General features: G+C 44.7%; 1 protein-coding gene across 5 annotated transcripts in view; it reads left to right on the forward strand.

Annotated features, from left to right (window-relative positions):
• Window positions 1-12936, forward strand: part of hmgxb4a (HMG box domain containing 4a) — a 55091-nt gene extending 42155 nt beyond the window's left edge. For all 5 annotated transcript variants that reach the window (XM_080217548.1, XM_080217551.1, XM_080217550.1 and 2 more), the window contains 3 exons: window positions 4838-5031; window positions 7129-7251; window positions 10754-12936. In XM_080217548.1, the coding sequence (XP_080073674.1) occupies window positions 4838-5031; window positions 7129-7251; window positions 10754-10798 (362 nt within the window). In that variant the 3' untranslated portion in view covers window positions 10799-12936. The remainder of the gene's footprint in view (window positions 1-4837; window positions 5032-7128; window positions 7252-10753) is intronic.
• Window positions 12937-13782: the final 846 nt, after the last annotated feature.

Consider the following 13782-nt stretch of genomic DNA (forward strand, 5'->3'; position numbering starts at 1 on the left):
CTTAAACGATAAGAACTAGTCCAAGACCTGTTGATTTTGTGCAGTACCTACCTCTTTATACAAAGTGATTTCATCTCAGCCAGAAACGAGCCGAAGGGGTGGCCAAGTGGCTAGCACTGCTGCCTCACAGTGCCAGAGACTTGGGTTCGATTCCTGAGTTGGGTCGCTGATTGTGTGGAGTTTGCACATTCTCCCTGTGTCTATGTGGGTTTCCTCCGGGTGTTTGGGTTTCCTCCCACACTCCAAAGATGTGCGGGCTAGAAGGATTGGCCATGCTAAATTGCCCCTTATGGTCAGGGGGAACCAACTAGAGTAAATGCATGGAGTTATGAGGATAGGGCCTGGGTGGGATTGTGGTTGGTGCAGACTTGATGGGCTGAATGGCCTCCTTCTGCACTGTAGGATTCTGATTCTACAACTCTGCTTGAAGGGTTTCAATGAATCATGGTCCACCGCATCGACTGGCAGCCTGTTCCTCTGACCCACTATTCTCCAGGAAAATAGTATTTTAGCTTCTGTCCTAGGTCTGAGCTTGGAGGACTCTAGGTGATGGCCCTTATCTTTCCCTCACCTATTTAGTTCAAACAATCTGTCAACATGAACATGTACTACACCCTTCATCTCATAAAACGCCATCAAATCACTCTTAAGCCCGCACTTATCTAAGATGAAGTCCTAGCTCTGCGATCCTTTAGACTGGGCATGAATCTTAGCAGCTCTTCTCTGCCACTCTTTCCAAGATCTCAGTTGCACCTACGATGTGAATGGAGCAAAATTCAACGTGATTTTCCAACTGAGATCTGACTAAGGTTGTGTGAAAGGAGCAAATTTTATGTTTTGTTTTGTGGTCATTTGTGCTATAATTTTCATTTTTTTTCCTCATGGGATGTGGCCATCATTGGGAAGACCAGCATTTGTTGCCCTTCCCTAATTGTCCTTGAACTGAGTGGCTTGCTTGACCATCTCAAAGGACAGTTAAGAGTCAGCCACATTGTTATAAGTCTGGACTCACAGGTAGGCTAGACTGGGTAAAGATGGCAGATTTCCTTCCTTAAAGAGTATTGGTGAACCAGGTGGGTTTTTACAATGAGAGATACTAGTTTCCCATGGTCACGATCAGTGAGACTAGTTTTATCATCCAGTGGTTAGCACTGCTGCCTCACAGCGTCAGGGACCCGGATTCAATTCAGGCCTCGGGTCACTGCCTGTGTAGAATTTGTACATTCTCCCTGTGTCTGCATGGGTTTCCTCCGGGCGCTCTGGCTTCCCCCTGCAATCCAAAGATGTGCTGATTAGGTTGATTGGGCGTGACAAATTGACCCAAATGTTAGGGGATTAGCGGGGTAAATATATGGGGTTGTAGGTATAGGGCCTGGATGGGATTGTGGTCAGTAGAAACTCGATGGGCTGAATGGCCTCTTCTGCACTGTAGGGATTCTATGATTTATTGATGAATTAAATTTAAATTCCATAGCTACCATGATGGGATTTGATCCCATGTCTCCAGGGCATTAGCCTACCTTCTGGTTTACTAATACAGTGTCATTACCACAATGCCACCATCTCCCCATCACCAATAGATGTAATAAACTGTACTCACTCCAGTGATTGTCAGAATCGATCTTAAAACCTTGCATTACAACACCCAGGTCTCTTCTTATTTGTGTTTTGTACTTTTCACTGAAAGGTGTACACACGGTCAGCATTCACCCTGCCCTCTTGTGTGATTGTGCACTTTTCTAAGCTCAAACAACAACTTTTTCCAGTCATGAACCCAATTCCTCAGCATGTCAAAATCTATCTGATGCAATCAAACATTGGCTGTCCTTGCATGTGCCTTAGAGTCATTTACAAACCCTCAGATTGTTCAGCAGCTACATCATTAATATTACACATTAAGTAGCAGCATTGCAAATAGCAGTCCCTGTGGAACACCCCTGGTCTTCACAGCACATCCAGATTCATCTACAAACGCTTGGTACTTGCATGTTTCAAGCCAGTTCTCAATTTAGTGGGATAGATAATTTAAAGTTTATTTATTAGCCTTACATTAACACTGCAATGAAGTTACTGTGAAATTCCCATTGTCGCCACACTCCAGCGCCTGTTCGGGTCAATGCATCTAACCCACACATCTTTCGGACTGTTGGAGGAAACTGGAACACCTGGAGGAAACCCACACAGACACAGGGAGAATGTGCAGGCTCCACACAGACAGTGACCTGAGGCCACAATTGAACCCAGGTCCTTGGCACTGTGAGGCAGCAGAGCTTGCCACTGTGCCATCCCCATTAGGAATCAACCTTTACTTGGAAAGTTGTGGACTTGAGCCCCATTTCCCCACTTGAGCGTAGAGCTCAGGCTGATGCTCCCAGTGCAGCATTGAAGGGGTACTGCCTGTTTGTGGTGCTATTTTTCAGGTAACTTATTAGACTCCAGCTTCACCTGACTTCTCAGGTGAATGTGAAAGATTGTTGGCACTATTCCACAAGAAAGCCAGCAGAGTCCTGGCTGATATTAATCCTTCAATCACTATCACTAGAACAGATCATCCAGTCATTATCACATTGTGCAAGTTAGCTGTATGTAAATTGGCTGCCATATTTTCTACATTACAACAAAAGTGCTTCATTGGTTTTGGGGCATAGAATGCCTACTGTACAGAGGGGGGGCCGTTCGGCCCAATGAGTCTGTACCGACCATAATTGCAACCAGGCCCTATTCCCATATCCCTGCATATCCTGTTAATCCCCCTGATACTAGGGTCAATTTAGCATGGCCAATCCATCTAACCCGCACAGTCTTTGGACTTGGGAGGAAACTGGAGCTCCCGGAGGAAACCCATGCAGATACGGGGAGAAAGTGCAAACTCCTCACAGACAGTGAGTCATGGCCAGAATTGAATCTAGATCCTTGATGTTGTGAGGCAGCAGTGTTAACCATTGTGCCACCGTGCTGCCTGTATGCCCTGAGGTTACGAAATATCTTTTCCATATGTTATAGGTTGAACTTCATTTATTTTCAAATTCCTCTGCTTTGTTTCATGTTTTCCACTGTCACCCAATTGTATGTGAAAGCAGTCTGATCTGATCAGTTTTTCACTGTGTGCGTATATATATATATCAGTGATTGGAGAGTTGAAATTCATGTTTGTAGTTGACACTACATTAGGAGACACTTTGTTGTTTGCTTGGGAATGGTACAATCACAAACAAAACCTTGACAAATAGGGAAGGTGTGAGATCATTATTTGGATCTCAGGAATATATATTGGGATACTTTCTTATAGGTGAGAGACCAGGAGCTGCGGAGGAGAAAAGGGTTTGAGGTACATAGATCACAAAAAGCTAGCACACAAGTACAAAAAGCTATCAAAATGCTATTAGAAAGTTAGCCTTTACCTTGAAGCGTGTGGCTGGAATTCCAGTTTATCAGAAGGGCTTAAATCTTATAATTATGAGGGCAGGTTGCATAAACATGTTGTATTCCCTGGAATTTAGGTCGCAGGGTTTGATTTGATTGAGGTGTTTAAAGTGATCAAGGTCTTAGGCAGTGCAGTGGTTAGCACTGCTGCCTCAGGGCACCAAGGTTCAAATCGTGCCTTGAGTCACTGTCTGGGCAGAGTCTGCATGTTCTCCCCTGTGTCTGCGTGAGTTTCTTCCTAGTGCTTCAGGTTCCTCCCACTGTCCAAAAGGCGTGCTGGTTAGGGTGCATTGGCTGTGCTAAATTCTCCCACAGTGTACCTGAACAGGCGCTGCTAGAGTGTGACGCCTAGGAGATTTTCATTTGCAGTGTTCGTAGAATTGAATCATAGAATCCCTACAGTGCAGAAGGAGGCCATTCGGCCCATCAAGACTACACTGACCACAATCCCACCCAGGCCCTATTCCTATGTTAATGTAAGCCTATTTGTAACAATAATAATAAATAAATTCATTTAAGGTATGGCAGACAAAGAGAAAATGTTTCTTCTGGTGGTGGAGTCCAGGTCACGATGCCATGATCTTATATTTAGAGGAAATCAGGAAACACTTCTTCATGCTTAGGGTTGGTGAAAATCTGGAACATGCCCTCCCAAAAGGCTGGGGATCTTTTGAAAATTTCAGCACTGGAATTGATAGGTTTTTGTTTGGCAAGTCTCTAGAACAGTGGTAGACCCGTTGAGTTGAAGTGCAGATCAGCCATGATCCAACTTCATAGAGACACAAATCCAGTAAAATTTGTATTATGGCAATCACATGAAAGGTGTTCAGTATATATGCATGCCAGCCCACCCACTCTGTTGGTAGACATCTTTAAACCCCAAAAGAGAAAACGCTGGAAAATCTCAGCAGATCTGGCAGCATCTGTAAGGAGAGAAAAGAGCTGACGTTTTGAGTCTAGGTGACCCTTTGTCAAAGCAGTGATCTGGACTCGAAACGTCAGCTCTTTTCTCTCCTTACAGGTGCTGCCAAACCTGCTGACATTTTCCCGCATTTTCTCTTTTGGTTTCAGGTTCCAGCATCTGCAGTAGTTTGCTTTTATCTTTAAGTCTCTGTGCCTATTGAAAGAAAAAACAGCACTTTTATCTTGACAAGACCTATAATATCACAACTACGTGTTTGTGACGGTAGATTCACGCAGCTTTTAGGAAACCAAGACTGAGAAGAGGATAGGAAGGGTCAGAGGAATTTACTTTTTACTCCCCAACATGTTCTGGGATGTTTTAATCAGGTTTTGGGGTGGAGAAAGTATACGTGATGAAATGTAAGGGGTCAGAAAGCCATTGCTTGTCTGTCACTGACAGTAAGAGCCAAGCATGCAATTTCCTCCCCCTTTCATCCTCTCTGTATTTCAGGCAGGCAGAACTCTTCGTCGCTGTCTGGCATGGCAACATCTCACAAGAAATCATCCCATTTGGTGGGATTAGGCGGAAGCAGTCATTCCTCCCCCATTAAAATGCCAGAAATCGACCCAATCGATGTCGCAGCCCACCTGCAGCTTCTGGGCGAATCGTTGAGTCTCATTGGTCACCGATTGCAAGAAACTGAGGTGAGATGTTGGTGGGCAGAGGTGAAAGGAGGGAGAATAATCTTGTTGCGTCTCTCCGAGCTGCGGAGAGGGGCGGTTCGGGATGGCAACCTCCTCGTGAACCTGCTCCTGGGCCTGGCGAAACGCGCTGTTTACAGGTCCAGGCAGCAGGCGATCGAGGGGGCCGTCCACCCTGACTGCCTGCCCCTCTACCACGGCTATGTTCACAGCCACGTCCCCGGAGAGGGTGTATGCAGTGTCCACGGGCACAGTTGACGCTTTCCGTGCCCGATGGGCACCGCAGAGGCTGGAGGTGCACTATTGACCCTAATAATCACATTTTAATTTGAGGTTTTTAAGTTTCCTTTGTACTTTTGATTTTGTTCAGGCTGTTCCTCCTTTTTTTTTGGGAACTGCCCCTTTTACTTTGTCCTGATTTAACTTGAGTTTGTTTATTTGTTTTGACCTTAAAAGAGGCCAACACATTTCCCTCTCTATATTTATAATGAAGAGCTATAGAATAGAATCCCTGTAGTGCAGAAGGAGGCTATTCTCCCTTCAAGTCTGCACTGATGCTATGACAGAGCATCTCCCCAGGCTTAACCCCTGTCCTATCCCTCTAACCTCACACTTGTATCCAGCTAATCCCCCTAACCTACACATCTTTGGACATGAAGGGACAATTTACCATGGCCAATCCACCTAACCTGTACATCTTTGGACTTTGGAGTCAAATGATCTTGAAATATTAACTCTGTTTTCCCTCCCTACAAATGCTGAGAGACCTGCTTTTTTCCAGCATGCTCTGTTTTTATTTTGGATTCCAGCATCTCCTGTACTTGGCTTATTTTATGGGAGAGTAATTAACTGGTAGATAATAGGGGCAGCACAGTGGTTGGCACTGCTGCATCTCAGCGCCACGGGCCCGGGTTTGATTCCCAGTTTGGGCCACTGTCTGCACGTTCTCCCGGTGTCTGTGTCAGTTTCCTCTGGGTGCTCTGGTTTCCTCCCACAGTCCGAAAGACGTGCTGGTTAGGTGCATTGGCCATGCTAAATTCTTCCTCAGTGTATCCGAACAGGCGCCAGAATGTGGCGACTGAGGGATTTTCACAGTAAATTCATTGCAGAGTTAATGTAAGCCTACTTGTGAGATTGAGGGGAGGTGATGCTCGAACTGGTGATATCACCGGGAGAAGCCCTGGGCTGAATAATGTGAGAACGGAAGGATTGTCATGCAGGAGAATTTGGGGTGCTTCTGTGGGCAGAGGCTTGTTGTTGGAGCAGAGTAGAGGGAGCTTTACTCTGTATCTGGCAGATCTCTATAAGAAAAACCCCTTTCTTACAAATTTTTACATCATGAAAAATGTGCCAACAGTTGTGGTCCTTGCTGTGATGTGTGTACTTTGATGATGTTGGGTTGTTTGATCAGAGTTACATCTGGTCCTGTGCTCACCTGAACTCTGTCCACGCTTCCCCAGCATTGGAGACTGCAGAGCAATTAGGTACTGGCTTTACAGCTAATGTCCCTTTTTTATTCATTCCTGGTACATGGGTGTCGCTGGCTGGCCAGCATTTATTGTCCATCCCTAGTTGCCCTTGGAGGACAATTAAGAGTCAACCCACATTGCTGTGGCTCTGGAGTCACATGTAGGCCAGACTGGATAAGGATGGCAGATTTCCCTAAAGGACATTAGTGAACCAGATGTGTTTTTTTCCAACAATGGGTTCGTGGTCATCAGTAGATTCTTAATTCCAGATATTTTTAATTGAATTCGAATTTCACCATCTGCCGTTGTGGGATTCGAACCCTGGTCCTGGATTAATAGCTCTGCGATAATACCATTAGGCTGTCTCCTCCTGTATCATTTTGTCCAGTTCGAGGATTCTGAAGCCAGTGTTGTTTCTACCAGTGCTGTCCCCATTGAGATCAACCCCAAAGCCACTGCACCGAGTGCAGCTCAAACCTGGGACCCACCCAATAGCTCAATGAATAAACATTGCTGAACCATCAATAATGCTTTTGAAGTTAAAGTATCAACAACAGTATCAAGCTGCAGTGTACTTTTAGTTTGAATTTACAGAATGGATGGAGTTAAAATGTTTCTTTCTTCTTTCCAGGGTATGGTGGCAGTGTCTGGGAGTCTCTCTGTGTTGCTGGACTCTATAATATGTGCACTGGGCCCTCTAACTTGCCTCACCGCGCAGGTTGATTGTCTCAATGGCTGTCCGAAAGAAGTTCTGGTAAATCCCTTTTTCTCCTCTTGCGTTACCCTAATTTACCATCAAAACTGAAAAGTTCCTCCCTCCAAACAGACTTGACGATGTTTAAATAGTTATGAGTCCGCAAAACAAGTAGATACCTCTGCAATTGATTAAGCCTCCTTCTAGTAAGTGAATTAGGATGTAGCCAGATGCAGCCGAGGTTTAGTAGACTGGATTGTTCCAAGTTCACGCTTTGCAGTTGTTCTGTGCCATTTTATAAGACTATTTCCTTCCTGGCTGGAGAGTCTAGAACTCAGGTCAGATAAGTCTCTCCCTCTTTCTTTAACCCTAAGACTGTTCACAATGGCAGATAGATTAGTCACCATTAGTGAATTAATAACTGGTTTCCCCCCCATCTCCCATGCTGACATTATAGCTAAGAAAGCCCACCAACTTTCTCGGAAGACTAAGGAAATTTGCCATGTCAGTTACGACTCTCACCAACTTTTACAGATGCACCATAGAAAGCATTCTTTCTGGTTGTACCACAGTTTGGTATGGCTCCTGCTCTGCCCAAGACCACAAGGAACTACAAAAGGTTCTGAATGTAGCCCAATCCATCATGCAAACCAGCTTCCCATCCATTGACTCTGCCTACGCTTCCCACTGCCTTGACAAAGCAACCAGCATAATTAAGGACCCTACACACCCCAAACTTTCTCTCTTCCACCTTCTTCCATCGGGAAAAAGATACAAAAATCTGAGGCCACATACCAACTGACTGAAGAACAGCTTTTTCCCTGCTACCATCAGACTTTTGAATGGACCTACCTTGCATTAAGTTGATCTTTCTCTACACCCTAGCTATGACTGTAACACTACATTCTGCTCTGTGAACAATATGCTTTGTCTGTATAGCGCACAAGAGACAATGCTTTTCACTATATACTAATACATGTGACAAGAATAAATCAAAACCATAGGGCACAAATTGAAGGTAAGCAAAAGAGTGAGAAAACCTTTTTTTTCACAGCACATCATTATAATCTGAACAAAAGAATGGTTGAAGCAGGTTCCAGTCTAATTTTCAAGACAGTATAACTAGGAGGTCAGGGGGAAATCAGCAGATATAGTATACTTGAATTTTCAGAAGGCTTTTGATAAGGTGTCACGAAGGGCTGTTACACAACATGAGGGCTCTTGAGATTGGAGATGAAGTGTTAGTATAGATTGAGGAGCAGTTAACAAATAGAAGTCACAGAATGGGAACAAAAAGGTAATTTTTGGGTTATTAGAATGTATCTGGTCAAGTCCCACCAGGATCAGTGCTTGGTACTCAGCTGTTTACAGTCAATGTTAGTGACGTAGACTGTGTGTATTGTATCCAGGCTTACTGACAATATAAAACTAAGTGGGAAAGTGAGCTGTAAGGAGAAGCACAAAGACTGCAGTAGGATATAAGCAGGTTAAGTAAGCGAGTAACAACATGGCAGTGGGAGTGTCACATGGGGAAGTGTGAAATTATTCACTGTAGTGGAAAGAATGGAAAAGAGTAATTTTTTTTTACAGGTTATACTTTCAAAAAACCTTATAGATTTGTCAAATATGATTTCCTTTCTAGAAGCTGCACATTATATTGTGATTTTCCAAGCATCCTGTTATAATGTCAGCACAGTAAGGGCAGCACAGTGGTTAGCACTGCTGCCTCACAGTTCCAGGACCTGAGTTCGATTCCCGGCTTGGGTCACTGTCTGTGTGGAGTTTGCACCTTCTCCCTATGTCTGCATGGGGTTTCCTCCAGGTACTCTGTTTTTCTCCCACTCTCCAACGATGTGCAGGTTAGGTGTATTGGCCATGCTAAATTGTCCCTTTGTATCTCAAGATGCGTAAATTAGAGGGATTAGTGGGATAAATATGTGGAGTTATGAGGATAGGGCCTGAGTGGGATTATTGTCAATGCAGACTCAATGGGCTGAATGGCCTCCTTCTGCACTGTAGGGACTTCTATGTCTTTGTTAATTATGCATCTTTCCCCTTTCTCTTCATTCTAAATACTGATGGATGTCTGAGAGTGGGTCTGATGTCCTGCCACTTCAGTGTAGATATAATTGATAAAGACACCATTGTTGACATGTACTGTTGTGGTTTTGGATGCTGCCACCTGGCTGATTTCTGAAGTTAGACCTGATATTCATTTTTTCTGCTTTAGTCTGTTCCCTTCACTGAATTTAAGATCTCAGTGGGAACTGTGGTTTTCCATTTTGTATGCTGCAACAATTTGACGGGCAGCACCTGCCTCCCCCTATCTCCGATATTATTGATTTGTAAGCTGGGCACTGAGTGTTGGCTGACTGCCTTTGACTGAGGGAAGCAACTCAGCCGAACTGGACCCTGTTCAGACACGTGCAGGAACTGCTGGAGAATGAAAAAGATTGGGAGTCTATTTTTCTAGGCTGCAGCACTATTCCTTGCCAGGGTGGAGTTGATCAGTTAATTTGCCTGTCAGCATGGTGGCACAGTGGTTAGCACTACTGCCTCACAGCGCCAGGGACCTGAGTTCATTTCCCAGCTTGGGTCACTTTCTGTGGAATTTGCCCGTTCTCCCCGTGTCTGCATGGGTTTCCTCTGGGTGTTCCAATTTCCTCCCACGCTCCGAAGGTGTATAGATTAGTTTATTGGCCATGCTAAATTGCCCCTTAGTGTCAGGTGGATTAGCATAGAATCCCTACAGTGCAGAAGGAGGCCATTTGGCCCATTGAGTCTGCACTGACCACATTCCACCTAGGCCCTATTCCGTAACATCACACATTTACCCAGCTAATCCCCCGACATTAAGGGACAACTTAGCATGGCCAATCAACCTAACCTGCACATCTTTGGAGTGTGGGAGGAAACTGGAGCACCCGGAGGAAACCTGGAGACACGGGGAAAATGTGCAAACTCCACCCGGTGACCCAAGCCAGGAATTGAACCTGGGTCCCTGGCGCTGTGAGACAGCAGTGCTAACCACCGTGTTGCCCGGTGAATAGGTGAGGTTACAGGGATAGCGCATGGATGGGGTTGTTGTCAGTATGGTCTCGATGGGCTGAATGGCCTCCTTCTGTACTGTAGGGATGCTGTTATTGGATCATGCCTAGAGACCTCACTGTGTTGGGTTTTAGGCACAGAATCTGTAATTCCACTCAGTGTTTTGTTGAGAGAAATGGTACTGCTTTTACAGAGAGATCAAACCACAGAATCCCTACAGTGCAGAAAGAGGCCACTGATCCTGATTTCCATTTGCTATAGTTTGTTGAAACTTGCTTACTGAGTAATAGACCAATTACTGTAAGTCGTGGTTAATGTCAAACTCATTGGCTGAGACTTCAATGACACTCAACAACCTTTTTGTTCCCTGTGTCTTTATATTACCCCTCTCCTGCTCAAAGAGAAATTAAATTAAGCTTCATCATCAGCGGAGCTAAGATCAGTTCACCATCTGTCTTCAATTATCACTGCAGCTTGCTAATGGTATTTTCTGAATCTCCCACCCCCCACCCAGGCCCATACTCTGGATAACATCGCCTACATCATGCCAGGACTTTGACCTTTGGAGAAATTTGGGACTAGATGCCTAGCAGAAAACTGAATAATATATTGTACATAAAGACTTCACTGCAGAAGAACACAGTTGTGTTGTACCCTTTTCCATAGTATTGTAATTATTGTTGAAATCCTGATTTGAAATGGTCGAGACAAGGTATGCCTGGGACTGGAGACTTGCTGGGAAGAAATGTGCATTTACTGGAATGCTGGATCCATCTGCACCTACCAGGGACCACTTTGACACCAAATATGAACACACAGCACCGGACCATCTTGTGCTGAAACCGAACTGTTATCACGGGTATGTGTCTTTTTGTAAGCCTGTAATGTTTAAAAAAAAATGTATAATACAATTTTTTTAAGAACCACAAATCTGGAATAAAACAAAATATTGGAAATCTGTAACCCGTCAGTCGCCGTCTGAAAGTAGAATGGAGGGTTGTGGTGAAAGATCAGATCCGCATGTGCCAAACCTGCCTTTAGCTTTCAAAGGTGGCTGAGCAACCTGTTCTGTATCTGTGGTGCTGTCACTGTTTGATTTCATTATATTGGGGCACCAAATATATTGCTTCACCATAGTTCCTTTTCTTCATTGCGACTGGCCTTCATAGAATCCCACAGTACAGAAGGAGGGCATTCAGCCCATTGTGTCCGCACCGACAACAATCCCACCCAGGCCCTCTTCCTGTAACCCCACATATTTACCCTGCTAATCCGCCTGACACTAGGTTCAATTCAGCATGGCCAATCAACTGAACCTGCACATCTTTCGGACTGAGAGGGGAAACCAGAGGAAGCCCACGCAGACACGGGGAGAACGTGTAAGCTCCGCACAGTCACCCGAGGCCAGAATCGAACCTGGGTCCCTGGCACTTTGAGATAGCAGTGCAAACCACTGTGCTGCCGTGCCGCCCACTGTTTAACTCCATTTCGTTCGCCCACGGATTCATTCCCCTGTAGATATTTAAGAGTGTAAATTCTCTCACTTTGTGAGCAGGTTGCTGCGAGATGTGATGGTTTTTTTGACTAATGTTCCTACTTGACTCTGTAGGCAACTCTCTTGCATGCTATGCCCAGTATTTTGCATTTGTTTTAATGTTTGCTTTGGGCAAGCAAATTCTTATCTCTTTCCATTCAGACTTTAACTGTATCCTTTCCTCAACAACGTGACATGTACTGGAGTAACTGTTCTGGATGTGAGTCTGGACAGTGTGTTGGATATTATCTCCCATCAAGGTGTTGCAGCTGAGCCATTCCAGTTCTTTCCAATGTGCAATAAGAACAGAAACTGCTATAAAGACGCAGCAGGTCTGGCAGCATCTGTAGAGAGAGAAATAGAGTTAACGTTTCAAGTCCTTGTGACACTTTTTCAGAGTGATGTCCACCTGGTAGCTGGATCGTTAGATAGTGATCAGGAAAGGAAAGGTTTCAGAAAGTGGTGTAGCAGCAAAGGAGGCCATTCGGCCTACCCTGAAGATGCTGACCCTCCTATAACACTACCTTTTCCCCAAAGGCCCGGAAAGGATTCCCCTTTCGTTTATTGAATCTGTTTCGGCCATCCTTTTAGGCAGCACATTCCAGATCACAGCTCGCTGCGTAAAAAGAAATTCCTTTCTTATTTCTTTTGGCAGCTATTTCAACTCTTGTGTTTTCTGCTTACCGACCCTTCTGCCATTGGAAGTATTTTATTATCTCATTATTATCATAGTTTAGTTTCTGCGTGTGGACATTTTACTGCATTAACCAGATAGCATTTTTAGAAGCAGGAATTACCTGTCCAATTGTAAATAACCCGATTTAACTGGTTTTGTGTGCAGGACTGGTTTCGTTATTGATGGTAATTGCAGACATTATGCTTGAATGTTTATTGGATGTCTTGAGACATTTTATTACAATAAAGGTGCTATATAAATGCAAGTAGTTGTCGTTATGCTACTGTGATCTGTAGGATGCAAAGTAACACTATTCCCCAGCTTCTCTCCATTTTCTCTCAGTTCTTTCGGGTACGATAACATCATATTAGGAGTCTCTGTGCAGCTGCTCTGGCACCCTGAGCAACTATTCAAAAATGAATGCTATTTGCCATCAAACACACAGTGGTTAGCACTGCTGCCTCTCAGCGCCAGGGACCAGAGTTCGATTCCCGGCTTGAGGGGGGGGGGCGCGGTCACAGTTTGTGCAGAGTCTGCACATTCTCCCAGTGTCTGCGTGGGTTTCCTCTGGGTGCTCTGGTTTCCTTCCAAAAGACGTGCTTATTAAGTGCATTGGCTGTGTTAAATTCTCCCTCAATGTACCCAAACAGGTGCCGGAATGTGGCAACTTGGGGATTTTCACAGTAACTGCATTGCAGTGTTAATGTAAGCCTACTTGTGACACTAATAAATAAACTTTAAACTTAAAAAAAACCCACTGTTGAGAAAATTCAGCCAATGGAGAGCTAATGCGTTAAGCCCACAATTCTTTCCCTGTACCATCAATCAAAATTGCAAAATAAAATTATGGTGCTTGGAAGGTTGTCAAATTGTCTGACACGTTCTGAACAAGGTTCGAAATGTTCAGTAAAAGTGAAATACTGCGGGTGGTGAAATCTGAAACAAAAACAGAAAATGTTGGAAAATCTGACATCTGACAGCATCTGCGGAGACAGAATGGAGCCAATGTTTCGACTCTGGGTGACCCCCCCGTCAGAACCTGCTCTTGATTAAAAGCTGACGGTATGATCGTGGTTACCTCAATTTCTCTGTTCCCCTCACCCACTCTAACATGTCTCCTTCCGCACTTCACTCTCACAGGTTCAACCCTGACATTGTCATCAAACCCGCCAACAAGGGCGGTGCTGTTATCATCTGGCACACTGATCTCTACCTCGCAGAGGCTGAGCACCAACCCTCGGACACTTCCTCCTACCTCCCCCGGACTGTGACCCCACCATTGAACAGCAAGCCACTGTTTCCAGCACTGTCGCTGACCTCGTTGCCTCAGAGA

Source organism: Carcharhinus amblyrhynchos, chromosome 35 (genome assembly GCF_965287045.1).
Source record: "Carcharhinus amblyrhynchos chromosome 35, sCarAmb.v2.hapA, whole genome shotgun sequence".
Taxonomy (NCBI): Eukaryota; Metazoa; Chordata; class Chondrichthyes; order Carcharhiniformes; family Carcharhinidae; genus Carcharhinus; species Carcharhinus amblyrhynchos.